Source organism: Rana temporaria, chromosome 11 (assembly GCF_905171775.1).
Source record: "Rana temporaria chromosome 11, aRanTem1.1, whole genome shotgun sequence".
NCBI classification, from domain to species: domain Eukaryota; kingdom Metazoa; phylum Chordata; class Amphibia; order Anura; family Ranidae; genus Rana; species Rana temporaria.
The window spans coordinates 24,960,371-24,977,361 of record NC_053499.1 but is presented as its reverse complement, the minus strand read 5'-3'; the positions used below and the strand labels follow the sequence as shown (position 1 = coordinate 24,977,361).

The 16,991-nt window shown below is 41.7% G+C and overlaps 1 protein-coding gene and 1 long non-coding RNA gene across 2 annotated transcripts in view; one reads left to right on the top strand and one right to left on the bottom strand.

The window, feature by feature from the left end:
- The first annotated feature begins 2,849 nt into the window (after positions 1-2,849).
- LOC120917141 lies at positions 2,850-14,499 on the top strand. The gene is made up of 2 exons (XR_005744168.1): positions 2,850-3,017; positions 13,247-14,499. It is a non-coding gene; the product is annotated as an uncharacterized LOC120917141 (long non-coding RNA).
- The window catches only part of ACP2 (acid phosphatase 2, lysosomal), a 26,572-nt gene continuing 15,666 nt past the window's right edge, over positions 6,086-16,991 (bottom strand). The window contains exons 7-11 of the mRNA XM_040328217.1: positions 16,027-16,159; positions 13,302-13,387; positions 12,318-12,424; positions 10,214-10,389; positions 6,086-7,517 (exon numbers count right to left, since the gene is read on the bottom strand). Of these exons, the coding sequence (XP_040184151.1) occupies positions 7,381-7,517; positions 10,214-10,389; positions 12,318-12,424; positions 13,302-13,387; positions 16,027-16,159 (639 nt within the window). The 3' untranslated portion in view covers positions 6,086-7,380. The remainder of the gene's footprint in view (positions 7,518-10,213; positions 10,390-12,317; positions 12,425-13,301; positions 13,388-16,026; positions 16,160-16,991) is intronic.

Sequence of the window (16,991 nt, the reverse complement as noted above, 5' to 3'; positions counted from 1 at the left end):
TTCCTCCCTGGAGAGTCTTCACAGCCGCCATGATGTCCTCCTCTCTCTCCTTCCCAGTGGAGTCCGAAGAGGCGAACTTCAGAAGGAAAAAAGGGTCCGCTGATCCCCAGTTGAAGTGCTGATCCATTTTTCAGGTTGTTGATAGCAGAAAAGGTGAAATATCGCTGAAATATAACAGATATGCGGGAGCTCCCAGTGTCTGTGTCCTCTCAGCTAGCCACCAACTGCCACTTGTGTGATGCCCTGGTGTGAGGTTGTTTACTCCTTTCTGCTGACCTGAGGCGGCCAATGGCATGCTTCCATGGATTCACCCCTTTAAGCCCATTTATATTAAAGATCAGACTTTATATAATTCCTCCCCCAAATATCATTCTCTGGACATACACACAGTAATATTACCATCAATTTATAAAAATCTGAACTTGGCCAGTTTAACCTTTTTTCTGCCGAAGACGGAGTGTTTTTACACTCCTGTTTTCAAATTCATTTAAGGTAATGACTGAAGATCACAGAAAATTTCCAGATATGATATATTTTCTTAAAGAAGAGACCCCGGGAAGTAAAATAATGGTATTTCCAAGTTATGTCCCATAATATTTGCACAATGGTTTTTCAAACGCAATTTTTTTTTTTTACAAAAAATGGCACTAAAGTTAATTTTAAGGCCCCACAACACCATCTATTACCCAAGGTTTTGGTAAAATATTAAATTGTGTGAGCACTGCGCTCCTGAGTACATAAACAAATAATATTTCTGTGCTGCTACTTTAACCACTTAAGACCCGGACCATTATGCAGGTAAAGGACCTTGCCCCTTTTTGCGATTCGGCACTTCGTCGCTTTAACTGACAATTGCGCGGTCGTACAACGTGGCTCCCAAACAAAATTGGCGTCCTTTTTTTCCCACAAATAGAGCTTTCTTTTGGTGGTATTTGATCACCTCTGCGGTTTTTATTTTTTGCGCTATAAACAAAAATAGAGCGACAATTTTGAAAAAAATGCAATATTTTTTCTTTTTGCTATATATATATATATATGCTTTGATACATGTCAAATCGCATCTCAAATCTGCGGCATTTGCCGGCTATTGTCGGCAATGGCACTGTCCTAATCAGTGCAACGCCGCATCTGCAATTTCAAAAAGTAGTTCCTGTACTACCTTTTGCGATTTCGGGCCGCGATTTACATTAAATTGCGGCCAAAATCGCGGTAAAATCACGCATTTTACCGCGATTTTGAATTCGCAGCAGTGTGAACCTAGGCTGAATAATAAAAAAAAAAAAAAATCTGCTCTCGGCCTTCTCCAAATTCCTTTTTGGTTTTGTTGCTGTGATGTGACTTCTTGTTAGAGGGTGGCTACGTTCATTCCCTGTGGTCCCACTACAAGTAAGAGCAGTCACCATTTCTTCCTCACTCCCGAGGTTCACTATGGATGATGGGATATGTAGTATACATAGAATAGTGCACATGACCACAACTAACGTGCACTGCTCATTTATAACAAATGGAAGGGAGGAGGAAAAGGAGATGTTTGGGATCTTACAGAGCATGTTACATGGAGACAGAAAAACACAGTAAGAAATGATTTAATGTAAAATAGATCACACACCCATTAAGTAGTGCATGTGTATGGATTATTATTTGAATATAAGGATATTGTTTCATGTCCCTATAATCTATAGAGGAGGTATAGATTTTTTTTTTTTTTTTAATATAGAGTTCCAACACACTATTTCCATGAACAGGTTCATACAGATGGTTTTTACTTAAGCCCCGGACCATTTTGCAGCTAAATGCCCAGGCCAGGTTTTGCGATTCGGCACTGCGTCGCTTTAACAGACAATTGCACGGTCGTGCGACGTGGCTCCCAAACAAAATTGGCGTCCTTTTTCCCCACAAATAGAGCTTTCTTTTGGTGGTATTTGATCACCTCTGCGGTTTTTATTTTTTGCGCTATAAACAAAAATAGAGCGACAATTTTGAAAAAAATGCAATATTTTTTACTTTTTGCTGTAATAAATATCCCCCAAAAACATATAAAAAAAATGTTTTCCTCAGTTTAGGCCGATACGTATTCTTCTACCCATTTTTGGTAAAGAATTAAAAAAAATCAAAAAAAAAAATCGCAATAAGCGTTTATCGATTGGTTTGCGCAAAATGTACAGCGTTTACAAAATGGGGGATAGTTTTGTTGCATTTTTATAAATTTTTTTTTTTTTTTACTACTATTGGCGGCGATCAGCGATTTTTTTCGTGACTGCGACATTATGGCGGACACTTCGGACAATTTTGACACATTTTTGGGACCATTGTCATTTTCACAGCAAAAAATGCATTTAAATTGCATTGTTTATTGTGAAAATGACAGTTGCAGTTTGGGAGTTAACCACAAGGGGGCGCTGTAGGGGTTAGTGTGTGTTTACAACTGTAGGGGGGTGTGGCTGTAGGACTGACGTCATCGATCGAGTCTCCCTATATAAGGGATCACTCGATTGATGCAGCCGCCACAGTGAAGCACGGGAAAGCCGTGTTTACATACGGCTCTCCCCGTGCTTCAGCCTCGGGGAGCGAACGGAACGGCTATAAATGAATAGCCGCGCCGCCGTCCCGGATCGCTCCCCGAGGGAACCCGCCCACCGCACGCAGCGGGGGGGGGTCCCGATCGGACCCCCCACCCGCTAGAAGGCAAGGACGTATATATACACACGTCCTTCTGCCTGTCCATGCCATTCTGCGGACGTAAATAGTCGTGCGGCGGGCGTTAAAATAACCTTTTAATTATTTTCTATTTCTTCTTTTCAGAATACGCCGAGTTTAATTTTCGTGGCTTGTGAAGTTGTGCTTCTAAAGTTTCCATGTGTGGAAATGTTTTTCTCATGATTACATCCTTTGTCTTCTCCCAGGTCCATTATCATGAAGAAGTGAAACGCGTGGTAGGAGAACCCATGCAGCTTGCACAGAAATTTTGGAAGTTTGATCTCGACAAACCCTAGGAAGCGGTCCCAGTCCACCTGAAGGTACAAGAAAGCTCAAAGCCGGAGAATAGAGATAAGAAAAGGGATACAAAGTAGGGGACATATGCTTTAGAGCAGTGGTCCTCAACCTCAGTCCTCAAGTAACCCCAACAGGCCATGTTTGCAGGTTTTCTTTTATCTTGCACAGGTGCTTTAAATTGGAGTCAATGGCTTGGTATTTTGGACAGCTATTTAATGTAAGAGAAATCCCCAAAACATGACCTGTTGGGGGTACTTGAGGATTGTTGGGGACTGAGGTTGAACCAATGCTTTAGAAGACTATTGTGCTGTTTATGTACATACAAGAAAACAATAACGTTTATTTTATAAGAAAATGTCTCTGCGTTTATGTGAGGACATCAAGGCTTCATGTACACTGGCAGCTCCTAAACTTGAGTTTATAAGCTGTTGGCGTTTTTTTTTTTTTGCCAAAGCTCCTAAACTCACTGTACTCTTATGCCGCATACACACGATCGGATTTCTAATTGAATAAAATCCGATGGATTTTTTCGTCGGAAATCTGATGAAGCGGACTTTCATTCGTGCCAAAACACTACGACGAGCCGGAAAAAAATGAAGTTTAATGCTTCCGAGCATGCGTCGACTTGATTCTGAGCATCTGATTTTCCTCCGATGGAGTTCCACACAGACGATTGGAAATTTCCCATCGGTTTTTTATCCATAGGAAAAATTTGAAACGTGTTCTATTTTTTTTAAACCGATGGAGAAAAGACCGATGGGGCCCACACACGATCGGTTTGTCCGATGAAAAAACAGTCCATCTGACTTTTTTCATCGGACAAACCGATCGTGTGTACATGGCTTTATGCTTTTATCAGTGTTTAGGTGAGGTTAAACCTCCCTTTCCTGAACATGGAAGAGACACAAGGGTCCCCCCTGAACCCCCCTTTTTTCTTTTATTGGGAATTTTTATTCTGACAGGCGGAAGTATTCAGGCAGCTGCATTGGCGCCCGATTGCTTCCATGTATTCCGTAAATTTAATTGTCACACCTTATATAAGTGGGCCTTGTAAATTGTATTTTGAAAGGAAACAAAAATTAGGATACATCACCAATTCTACCTATTTAGGACCCATTCACATGGGGCAGAGTCCACCAGATCAGCGGGGAATCGGTCCGCTGATCGCCACTGAGCAGGCAGATGGCTTGGTCGTGTCTGCTCTTCTTATAGGCAGTCAGATGTAAAACGGATTGCATGTTCATTTACACCCAATGGTCATCCCATCCAATAGTTGGATGGGCATTGGATTCCCATCGGTCCGTTTTTAGCAGGTAGGATTGGATCGGATGACGGCGGGTGGCAACGGACACATGTCCATTGACACCCATCACTCCATAGAGGGCAATAGAGTCCTTCAGTCAGTTTTTTTTTTTTTTTTTTAGGTGGACACGATTGGACCATCTATTGGTCCGCCCATCCGAAAGGGGACTTACAAATAAGATATTACAAAAATAAAAGAAATCAAGCATATTCAATTGTCACCTTCCACTTTATTTCTTAAATGTCACATTCAAATTTGGTCATTTCACAAGGATTAAAAACGCATTAAAAAAACATTGTTAAAAGGATTGTGTGCAAAATAAGCCAACAGCTTTAAAATGAGACAGAAGTAATTATAACAGAAGTAATGGTTACTGCAGATTGTGTCCCACTTGGTAGACTTATGGAAGGGTACAGGTACCCTCAAAAAAAAAAAAAAAAGGAAAGTGTATGTGTTCCCCTGAGTAACTAAACAGAATAGCGTACTTGCACTTGGCCATAACTGACCATATATGGTGCAAATACTGGTGCATTTCCTCGGCAGGGAGTCCATAGGGGCTGAGTACAGCCAGTCATAGCAATCAATGGCTGTGTGCAGCCATATGCTGCTACTTGCATGTGTACTCATGTTTCAGTTGTACGCCCATACACAGGCACGTGTTTATTCAAGTACTTGTGTGAATGCCAACAGCCATTGACTTCTACAGAGCGACTTAATGCAACACTCCCTGGTTGGGAAAATGCCAGAATTGACACTTTATGGCCAGATACAGCTGTGTGCACGTACCCTGAGGCCCCATACACACCATAGAATCTATCCGCAGATAAATCCCATCAAATGGGTTTCTGCGGATAGATCCTATGGTGTGTACACTCCGTCGGATATCTATCCGCAGATAAATCTCCCCTGGAATGGATTTCCAGCAGATAAATATTTGTCGACATGCACAGAATATCTATCTGCTGGAATCCATTCCAACGGATGGATCCGCTCGTCTGTACAGACTTACCGGATCCATCCGTCCAAAGGGATTCCCCGCACGCGCCGTAATGAATAGACGCATGCGTGGAATTCCTTATATGACAGTGTCGCGCCCGTCGCCGCGTCATAATAGCGGCGACGGCGCGACACGTCATCGGCAGAGGATTTCAGCGCGGATTTCAATGCGATGGTGTGTACACGCCATCGCATTGAAATCCTCTGAAATCTTAGAGAGGATTTATCCGCGGATACGGTCCGCTGAACCGTATCTGCGGATAAATTCTATCATGTGTATGGGGCCTTATAGTGGTGCTAAAGATCAAATTCAAGCAATGACGAAAACCAGTACTATCGCTTGGATCTAGCTGCTAAAATAATCGAGACAACAGAGGACGATTCGGCTCATCATCACTCCCATAACCAAAATAGTTTTGGGCAGACGCTGGCAACAATCGCATGCCAATAAAAAAAAACACACATGTCGGTTGCACCCAAGTCAATGGATCGACTTGGGTACAATCAGCCTGCCCATACTTGGTTCGAATCTTGGCCAATCCTTTCTGAACTGGTCAATATTCAAACCATCTACGGCCAACTTAACCCTTTAAAGTGTACCAGTCACCAATGTACAAAGACATTGACAGGTGAACCAAGGCACAGGCTACCATCATAAACTGCCTCCAGGCAATGTACTATTACTGCAATTGAAAAATAAAAATAAAAAACACGGTGTGTGTTCACATATTAACTGCCTTCCATCACTCCGGGTGACAGGAACATGGTAAAGTGATGAAGAATTCAACTAGAAACAGCATAACACATGAATATAATGCCAACAGTACTTAAATAAAATTCAAGAATCTGACAATGTGAAAACAAAAAACAAAGGGGTGCAAATCTAAAATAGCTAAAACCACATATTTAGAGACATAAAAAAAAAAAAAAAAAAAATACAAGTAGGGAGTAAAAAACAGCAGTGCTTGGGCAGAACAGAGACACATCTGGTGTATAAACTATTACTATGGAAGAAACACACAATATTCTTTACCACTAGATGGCTCCACTGCATGGTTTGCTACATATCAGAAATAATTTAATGGGTGAAAGAGAAATATCAAGTAAAGCTGGATACACACTATACAATTTTCTTTAGATTGTTTTCCTTTAGGATTTACCAAAAACATACAATATGGAGGTAAAACCATAAGCGTTTCAATTTGTATGCAATCCGGCAGGCCCATTGCACTACATGGTTTTGGTAAATCTAAAGGAAAATCAAACAAAAGTTGTATTGTGTGTATCCAGTTTTAGACCTACCCTACATTAACTTTCTAGAACTCTTCCATGGCGCCCTTCATTTAAGAGGGATCTACACCTAAGCCCAAGACGCTACTTCACCCCTTCTTGCTTTTCCCCCCAACCCTCAAGACAAGAAGCATGGACCAGGCTTTTGGAAACCCACACAGTTCTTTCCCATGAGGCAGGATCATCTCCAAAGGTCAAGGGTGCCATCCAGGAAGATGACCCAGAAATTGTAGCTGTGATCTTAAGCGGCTCATCAGATTCCAACTCTATTTGCAAAAAAAGCCAAGTTATGAAACCTACAACATGGGCGTTACCTATTGCAGCATCACCATATTCCCTTGTTCTAGATTTTGTAAAGGCGTGCACTAAATCATGAGCTAGCGATTGTGTCTGTGTTGCTTTCAGATGCACCGTACCTGTACCTTCCTCTTCTGCAGCCAGCACAGAGAAGTATAAGAAAAAAACAAAATAAGCTCCTTAAAATAGCAGCCCGGGGACTACAACCAACCCACAGTGTACTCTACACAGGGACAAGCAAGCCGTTCTAATCATCCTGAACATTTCACTTATGATACAATTATTTGCAGACATCTTATGTCCATGTTATTCATTGCATTGTTTTGTTCCCATTACCAATCTTTAAAAACGTAAAAATTAACGTATTTTGTTGATGCAGAACTTAAAAATCATAAAATCCTGCTTAAAAGAATCCCTCAGTTGGCCTCTCATGGTCCCTGGATCGTCAGGATTAAGAGGTGGCAAGGCCACAGGTACTAGAGAAGAGCAATGCCTGTCCATCAGCTGTGTTCCTCCCCCACATCTGAAACATGCTGGTATCCGATTGGTTGCGATTTCTGTCGGAGAAGAACTGTGAGCAGGAGGACAATGAGCAGAAAGAGGATACATCCACAGGCTACCAATGCGATAATGACTTCTGAAAAAAAGAAGGAAGAAGAGCGTAGATAATCAGATTCTGGATTTGACCGACTGTACACAACGTAGCTTATCAATAGTAAAGACGCATGATTTTGGGAAGGCACATGCAGCCCTCCTATTAGTATCCCTGATACTAAAACAAGTTCATTCAAACTCACCTGCTTTTACATGTTTTAGCAGTTAGTACCCTGTGTACAGACCACGATAATCAAGGCTGCTGAGCCCCGATTACGTGCCACTGTCATCTGCAGCTCTCCTCTCTCCCTCAGCTGGTGAGTGTGTGTGTCTTCCCCCACCTTCTGCGCCGTACGTAACAGCACAACAGCTAATTTTTTACGATCAGCTGTTATGTTGGCAAGACGGCGCCTGCGCACAATAGCCAAATGAAGACATTTTTCAGTCAGATCGTGCCGACGCACATTCATGTAGGTGAGGGGCGGAATTTTAATATGAAGGGGCGGATGTTTTCATTGATGCCCAGCGCTGAAAATAATTAACGTTTAGCTAGCTAAATAGGGCCTCCAGGAAGAATAGCAAATAAAGATTTGTTTGGCATATTTAAAAATTCCGCCACCATCTTTGCAGCACTGGCCATCGTTAAAAACATCTGCCCCCTTCATGTTAAATTCCACCCCTCACCTACATGCACAATCCGACTGAAAAATGTCTTTAGTCAGCTATTGTGCACAAGCACCGTCTCGGCGTCACAACAGCTGATCGTAAAATCAGCTGTTGTGCCATTATGTACGGCGCATGCGCTATTCGATAGCGTGCACTTCGACAGAACACCTGCTCCATAGAGAGACGGTCACAATCTCCTGCTGTGCGAATTGGATGTGGGGAAACTACTGCATCCAATTCACAATAGTGTGAACCCAGCCTGAATCTTTTCAGATCTTAACTGCTTTATAGATGCTGGTTAGATTTTTATTTAAAGAATATAATATTACTGTGTTTTGACCTTTACCATTCTCCAAAAATAGCTTTATTAATGTATTTTGAAGCGCCACTGCGAACGGACTTAGGTTTTTTGGACTCATTTTATCCGTTTTAAAGTAGCTCAAGTCTTGCCCTCTTTGCAATCATTTAATTGCATGTATTACCATATGCACTTATCACTTTCCTTTAGCACATATTCAGGTTCAAATGCTAACAATATGGTGGATTCTTTCAAATCAGTGATTTACCAAAAATTGTTGACCTCAGTAAATGCACTTAGAGGTTTTATTTGTAGGAATTTAATTTATGGTGGAGGACACGGCATATTCTGTGCACAAGGGTCAAATAGCTTGATATTAAGTACTGCAAGAATATTCAAGATTTAAGCCCCCATCTACCCATCCCATCCCCCCCCCTTTTATTGCCTTGTATAGCATTTTTCTATATACATCAAGTCTGTGTCCAGATCCCTTACCTGCGTCTCTGCAGACGTGGCCCTGCCAACCGGTCCCCCCAATAGTCCCATCACACCAACACATTGTCTGTAAATCTCTACTGGATCCAGAGGACACCGGTACTATACTGCCATTAGTACGTATCCAAGTCCTGAAGGCAGTGATGATGACACGCAACAAAAAGGACCCTGAGTACCTCCTCCAGCGGCGACAGGTCCAGGCTCACAGTTGCAGCTCTGATATAAACACCATCTCCCCACCCCTTTATCTGAGCATTACAGAACTACTCTTTGGTCATTGGGCAGCCACTGATGATGCATCTCCTGCACAAGTGCACAGAAGTTACATCACCCCCGACCCCAATCTCATAATGGCTAGAATGTGTTTTTTTCACTTTAAAAGTACTTAACTCCAAGCAAAGAAGGTGTAGTTAACACTTCTAGCAATAGGACGTTTTCCCTGTGTATAGGTTTATGCGTGGCTCTAGTACAGATGTCTCCAAACTATGGCCCTCCAGTTGTTCAGGAACTACAATTCCCATCATGCCTATGAATGTCAGAGTTGTACAATGCCTCATGGGATGTGTAGTTCCACAACAGCTGGAGGGCCTTGGTTTGGAGATCCCTGCTCTAGTACATCAGAACAGCCCATCTTGTTTTCCCTTCTGTGTTGAATCTTGCCATTCTGCTTTGTTGCAATCTGGAAGAAAATAAAATCTGAAGATTGATAGGACTGGGTCTGAACCTCCAATACCTAAAAGTTAGCACCCTGTGGACTCCGGCTCAATAAGCTAGAAATGTCCAGCACCAAGAGCAGCTCAGGCTCTCTGGCCATGCATCTGTAAACAGAATGACAGCAGAGAGGGAAAAAATAAAAAAATCAGGGTGATGGGCTAATCAATCTGATGCCTCTCCATCACCCCATTACACCCCGGTGGGCAGGAAGGTGATCAAGCTGAGTGTGTAACTAACAGATCACTAACCTGTCTCTGCTGTTTATATGGAAAAAATAATAAACAAGCTAAAAACATCAATAGTCAATTGCGATCCATATATGCGCTTCAGCAGTTTGGTGTTCAGTTTTAAAGCCGCAGTAAAGTCTTGTGAAAAAAATAAATAAAAAAAAAATAAAAGTTCTCTCCTGCAAAGCAATATCATAATGTGCTAGTACGCACCACATACAAAGCTAAACACACCAGGATAAGTGTCCTTATTTTTGTATTAAAGCTTTGTAAATTAAGCTTTTTTTGCCTTTTATTTAGCTGTCAAACCATATACTCTTAGTTTGTGGTGTTGCTCACCTGTATCTTTGGTTGAACTAGGGAGCTGACATTCTTTCTCCCAGTCCTGAGGGATCACCTGCTGCAACAAATCATGGAACTGGTCTAGGGGGCAGCTGTGTACACAGCCTGGGAGTGTCAAGTTGTAAGGTGGTTGGCTGCTGTCATTTCTGAAGTACATCTCCACTGTAAAGTTCCTGTAATGTAAAACAGAAAAAAAAAAAAAACCCACCCATTACAGATAGAATGACAGAAGTTGAAAAGACTGGAAAACCGTGCAACATATGACCAACTTGACAGGTGCCACTCTGACACCAAAAATGCTAGTTGCTAGGCTGTCACGCTGAGACTCTGGTTCCAGAATTCTGAGCTAGAACAAATATATGGGTAAAGATGTCCTACTTTTTTCTGGACTTTTCTGTACAGCATATTTGTTCCATGTCAGCGATTACAGAAAAAATAAAGGAGCCAAAAGGTCCAGCACAACAGCTAGTAGATTAATGCAATTAGGAGAAGATCAGCAGTGGTAGTCCATGTATTTTTTTCATGATAGATTTAGGCTAGGTTCACATCACGATTTTAACATCCGATAAATGGACCGTTAAATCGGATGGAATCGTATCTGACAAAATCGTATGAAAATCAGACAGACAGTCATCCGATTTAGTATGATTTAGATTGACAATAGAAAAAAAAAAAAAAAGCGGACACAATTTTAACACAAAATCGGACACGATTTCAATACAATTTCAAATCCGGACCAAAAAATGTGGTCAAACACGTTTTTTGATACGATTTTAAATCGTATCAAATCGTATGCGGATCAAATTGGATGCACTTGGGGACCTAAATTAATGAATGGCAGTGAATGGATACGTTTTGCCATACAGATTTGGACGATTTAAAACCTAAAATCGTGAGAAAAAAAAAAAAAAAAAAGGATGACAAAATCGTGGTGTGAATGCACCCTTACAATAAAAAACAGTCATCTTCCATTAGTCACCATATAGGGTGCAGGTTAAACCCTTGCCAATTACATAGGGGCTTGTTCGAAGGTGCAAATACTCATGAGGGTGTGGGTAAAGAGCGGCCTCTAGTGGGCAAAGGCAAAATGTACAGGAACCTGTGAGATGGCTCAAACTTATTCACCATCACACATATACCGATACCAATACTGGAGGGCCGTAGTTTGAGGACCCCTGCTCATAATGGACATTTAAGCAGTGCATTTTCTGGATGTGCTGTCCAAAAGTAATATTACTACCGTATTTGCCGGCGTATAAGACGACTGGGCGTATAAGACGAGCCCCTATTTTTCCAGGAAAAAAAAAATGGTTTTGGGATATACTCGCCGTATAAGACTACCCCTTCCTACTAGTCTTTCTGGAAGAAAAGGGGTAGCCAGAACAACCGCTGACAGAAACAGGCTTTTTTCAGATCTCACTGTGCCATTACATTACATGCCTCCACTGTGCCATTACATTACATGCCTCCACTGTGCCATTACATTACATGCCTCCACTGTGCCATTACATTACATGCCTCCACTGTGCCATTACATTACATGCCTCCACTGTGCCGGCCAAGACAATCTCCCTACCTTACTTTCTTTTCAGATTTTAGCTTCCAGGCTGCTAGCATCCATGATTCAAAAGCCGCGCCTCCTCCTCAGACTGTTCCGTGATAGGCGGAACACTAAATTTCCCAGCAGGGCCTCTGTTCAGTGTTCCCCCTATCACGGATGTCCTCTCGTGCGGGGATGAGAAGGCATCCGTGATTGGCGGAACACTGAACAGAGGCCCTGCTGGGAAAATGAGTGTTCCGCCAATCGCGGAACAGTCTGAGGAGGAGGCGTGGCTTTTAAATCATGGATGCCTGCAGCCTGACGGAGACAGGTACCGGCGTATAAGACGACCCCCGACTTTGGATGCATTTTTTTGCATCCAAAAGGTCGTCTTATACGCCGGAAAATACAGTATGTAAAAAGAGGACATCAGTTGAAAGTATTGAATGTTTTTTGTACAGTTTTTAGTAACACTTAAAAATACATCAAAAAACTAAAATTGCATTTGTATATAGAAAAGTCAGAAAAAAGAAAAGAAAAAAAACACTTGTATGTTTATACCCAGAGTTCTCTTCATACAGCTCAAATATATGGCACGATGCATATGGAGCCTGTTTCCCATTAGACACATCCAGAGCCATCTGTAAAGCACCCAGTGTGGTGTCATGCTAAAAAAATAAAAAGGAAGGTGTAAAATTTAAATATATATTAAATATTATTCATATTTTTCCTTTTCCATTGTATTGGTCTGGTATTGGGGTTAAAAAGATTTTTTCACTAAATAAAAGAGAAGAAGATATTTCCACTTAGCTTTCCATTTAGATAGACAGAGATATGGTAGATTTGGGTATACGGTTTGCCTGCCAGTCAGAAAGATCTATGAACCAGGGTTCCCAGGTCAGCCCCATTTGTAGACATAATAAATGGATGCCAAACATCAAGGTCTATATACCAAGTCATTGAGAATCTTCATGCAATAAAACATTTTTTTTTGATAAACGATTTAATACTTAAACTGCTCGTCAGGTTTCTCATTTTGGGGTCTGTGTCCCATTGGGGAGAGATCCCCTTTCTTTGGTCCTAGAAACACGACAGGATTTGTTCCATAACATTTAGGATTTCTTTTTAAATGTTCTGTCCTAGCGTCAATGGTCAAAAGACAAATATTATTTCTCCCAACAGAAACTATCATGGGTTCTTCTAAACAATTACCACTCACTCTAAGGCTTGATTCACACCTATGCATTTTTAGTGCTTTTTGCATTTTGCAGATTTGCACTACAGAACGTGTTCCATAGGAAACAATGTTAAACGGACTGTAGTGCAAATCTGCAAAATGCAAAAAGCACTAAAAATGCATAGGTGTGAATCTAGCCTTAAAGATTTTTTTTTTTTATTATTATAGTTCACCTTTTAAACAAAATAAAAAGTAATAAAAGTACTGTATTATGAGATGAAAGGTGAAGCATAATGTACATTTATATTCACAGGAAACCTGTAGAGTGAAGAAAAAGAAAACCACCGTCCATTGCTGTTATAACTTACGGATGAGTATGCAATGAGCTTAAGGCCACTGGTGGCATTCTGTGCGGCTGCCGTTATATTCTCCAGGATCTGTGCCACCAAGACTCCTAAAAAAAAAATGCTCAGTTAGCTATGAAGAATGACTTACCTCCAGGATGGTGGACATTAAAGAACAGAGAGTGGAGACTTCATAAGGTTTTGTATGCAGTTTTATATGCATAATGTTTTCGTTTACATATTATGTACATTTTTTGGGTCAGATACATATGTACTTTTCATAAGCGTTGCGTTTCCTATTTTTTTGGGTAAGAGTTTGGCTTAAGAGGAGTTGTAAAGCCTCAAGGTTTTTCACCTTCATGCATTAAGTTGAAAAACCTTCTGTGCTGCAGCTGCCCCCCAGAGCCCACCTTTTTTTTACCCGAACCAGATCGTTACAGCGCCGAGCACGAGCCCAGCGGCTCCAGCCACTGTCTCCATCCTCATTAGATAGACTGATAGCAGCAGGAGCCATTGTCCCCCGCTGCCGTCAATCAAATCCAGTGACAAACGCAGCAGTGCCCCCAGGGACTGCGGGACTCCGTGGTGGCACCCGATGAAGAGCAGGAGTGCCGACAGGACACCCCAGAAGTGGAGGATCAGGGCGGCTCTGTGCAAAACCCTTACCCGTATAACATGTTTTATTTTTTCAATATTTTTATTGAATTCAAGTTTAAGAGGTACAAACAAGGTAATGGAGGTTCATGGATTACATCAGATGAACAAGTATATGCAAAATGGCGATTTTTTTTTTTAAATAACAAACAACCTTTACAAATCACTTTAATACGTTTTGAATCACTTCTAGGAGTTGGCTAGCAACTCATTTAGGACCAATTGTTTTTGTATGTTTACATACTAGATTTGATTGTGCAGATTAAATATTCGTACACTCAATAAGATTGCCTGTCCATTCCCAAAAGCTGTACAAGGGGGTTTTCCCTTTAAAACGAATGGTCTGACCTCACGTATTGGCACTTCCCCACAAGCTCACAGACCAGCTGCAGGCACCAAGATTTGACAGCCAACACAGGTTTAGCGGGCCTAACCAGATCACAGCAGCTGCCTTTGGCTGGTATTACATGGCTGCTCTGTGAATGTCATCTATGATGCAAACCACATACTTCAATGTAAATGTGCTATTGTTTTTATTCCAATAAAATGTATTTACCTTTCTAACTGATGATCCTGTGCCCTTGTCTTATATTCTGTATAGGCCAACCAGGTCTGTTCTGCTTCCAAAAGGAGATTTCCCCCCAAATCTGGGGATACTAATAGCCAGTGATTAAGTTTCTATTGCAAAAAGAAGTGGGGATAAAAAGGCACCTTTGCTGGGTACCTCTGTATAGCAGAAATCAGGGGGATAGAAAACCATTCATGAATATATTCTAGGGTGGATGGGAATACAGAATGGTGACCCACTTCCATAATCTAGGGACAAAGTCAAAGTGAGGCAAGCTTGAAGGAAAGGTCATTCTATGGGATCCAACATCTTGGTAGTAGAGGGAAGCCAAGGCACAGGAGTTCAGGATGTGAAAGAAGCATGTCGCCTCCCGTCCGTCTCCCCCAACCCCCCCCCCCTGTTGTGTTCTGGGAACACTCGGCTCCCAGAGCATAGCGGGAGCCAATCAGCAGGCGCAGCTCGACTCGGGCATGCGCCATAGGGAACCGGGCAGTGAAGCCGGAGTGCTTCACTTCCTTGTTCCCTCACCGAGGATGGCGGGGGACAGCAGAGTGACGAGCGACGGCGCTGGACTCCAGGACAGGTAAGTGTGCGGATATTAAAAGTCAGCAGCTGCAGTATTTGTAGCTGCTGACTTTTAATATATATTTTTTCAGCGGACATCCGCTATAAGGCTTTGTGTTGGTTTATGTAAATATATGGTTTGTTAAACAAGATGTTCTCCCTTATTTGACGTTCAGATGTTCACTGTTCGTATTCCATTACTGTATACTGATTTACCCCTGCTCTATACTTGTACCTATGGGACTTAGGATTTTTGTACTCACTGTAAAATCCATTTCTCTGAGTTCATAGACGGACACAGCCTTCATTGACATTAGGGTTATGCTTCTTCCTACCAGGAGAGAGCATAACCCTAATGTCAATGAAGGCTGTGTCTGTCTATGAACGGAAGAGAAATGTAAACCGTATGCAGCTTAATACTACATTGTATAATTTGATTGATATTTAAACTATTCTCTTCTAGTCATCTTTTTCGCAATAAAAAATCGTTTTTGAAAAATAAAATTCTAAAGCCTCATACACACGATCGGACTTCCATCTGACTTTTCCGTGGATTTTGCTCTGAATGGGCGTTAGCCGTGAACTTGGTATTCATACACACACGGCAGGAACACGAGCGTAGTGACGTAATAGATGTACTATGTGGTTTTTCTGCTCTTTACCGCCACCCTTTGGACAACTTCTGCTATTGTTGTCCGATCTTTAGCATTGGTTCTGAGCATGCGTGTTTGTACTTTGGACTTTAGTCCGAAGGATTTGTGTACACACGATCGGATTAGCTGAGGTAGGACATTTGTTTCCGGAAAGTTTGTCTGTTCTGACAGCGAACATTTGTCTGATAAAAAAAAAAAAAGTTTGTCCGATGGAGTGTACACGCGGTTGGATTGTCCGCTAAAACAGATCCGGACAATTGTGGTCAAAAAGTCTGATCGTGTGTATGGGCCTTTTGGCTGTGTGACTTACCTCCCTGTAAACGAGCTTTATTCTTCTGTTCAATAATCCCAAACAGGAACCTGAAGCTGAAATCCTTTAATTCACTCAAGCGTGCCACAACCTCTTCTGTTGCCCAGGAGGGGAGACTCAGGTTATGCTTTGCCTAGGACAGGGCAATCAAAGTCAGATATTACTATTAATATACTCCATGGGTTAGCAACCCAGTGGCAAACAATGTCTTTGTGCTGGCATTTGCGAATACTGGCTAGAATTAACCACTTAAGACCCGGACCATTATGCAGGTTAAGGACCTTGCCCCTTTTTGCGATTTGGCACTGCGTCGCTTTAACTGACAATTGCGCGGTCGTGCGACGTGGCTCCCAAACAAAATTGGCGTCCTTTTTTTCCCACAAATAGAGCTTTCTTTTGGTGATATTTGATCACCTCTGCGGTTTTTATTTTTTGCGCTATAAACCAAAATAGAGCGACAATTTTGCAATTTTTGCTATAATAAAATATCCATTTAAAATATATATATATATATATATAAAAAAAAAAATAAAAAAAATGTTCCCCCTCAGTTTAGGCCGATACATATTCTACCTATTTTTGGTAAAGGAAAAAAAAAAAAAAAGCAGTAAGCGTTAATCGATTGGTTTGCGCAAAATTTATAGCGTTTACAAAATAGGGGATAGTTGTATGGCATTTTTTTTATAATTTTTTTTTTTTTACCAATGGCGGCGATCAGCGTTTTTTTTTTCATGACTGCGACATTATGGCGGACACATCGGACACTTTTGACACATTTTTGGGACCATTGTCATTTTCACAGCGAAAAGTGCTATAAAAATGCAACGATTACTGTGAAAATGGCAGTGAAGGGGTTAAGTGTGTCCTAGGGAGTGGTGCTAACTGTAGGGGGGGCGTGGCTGTAGGCATGACGGCACTGATCGTCTTCCCTCTATCAGGGAACAGACGATCAGTGTCACTGCCAG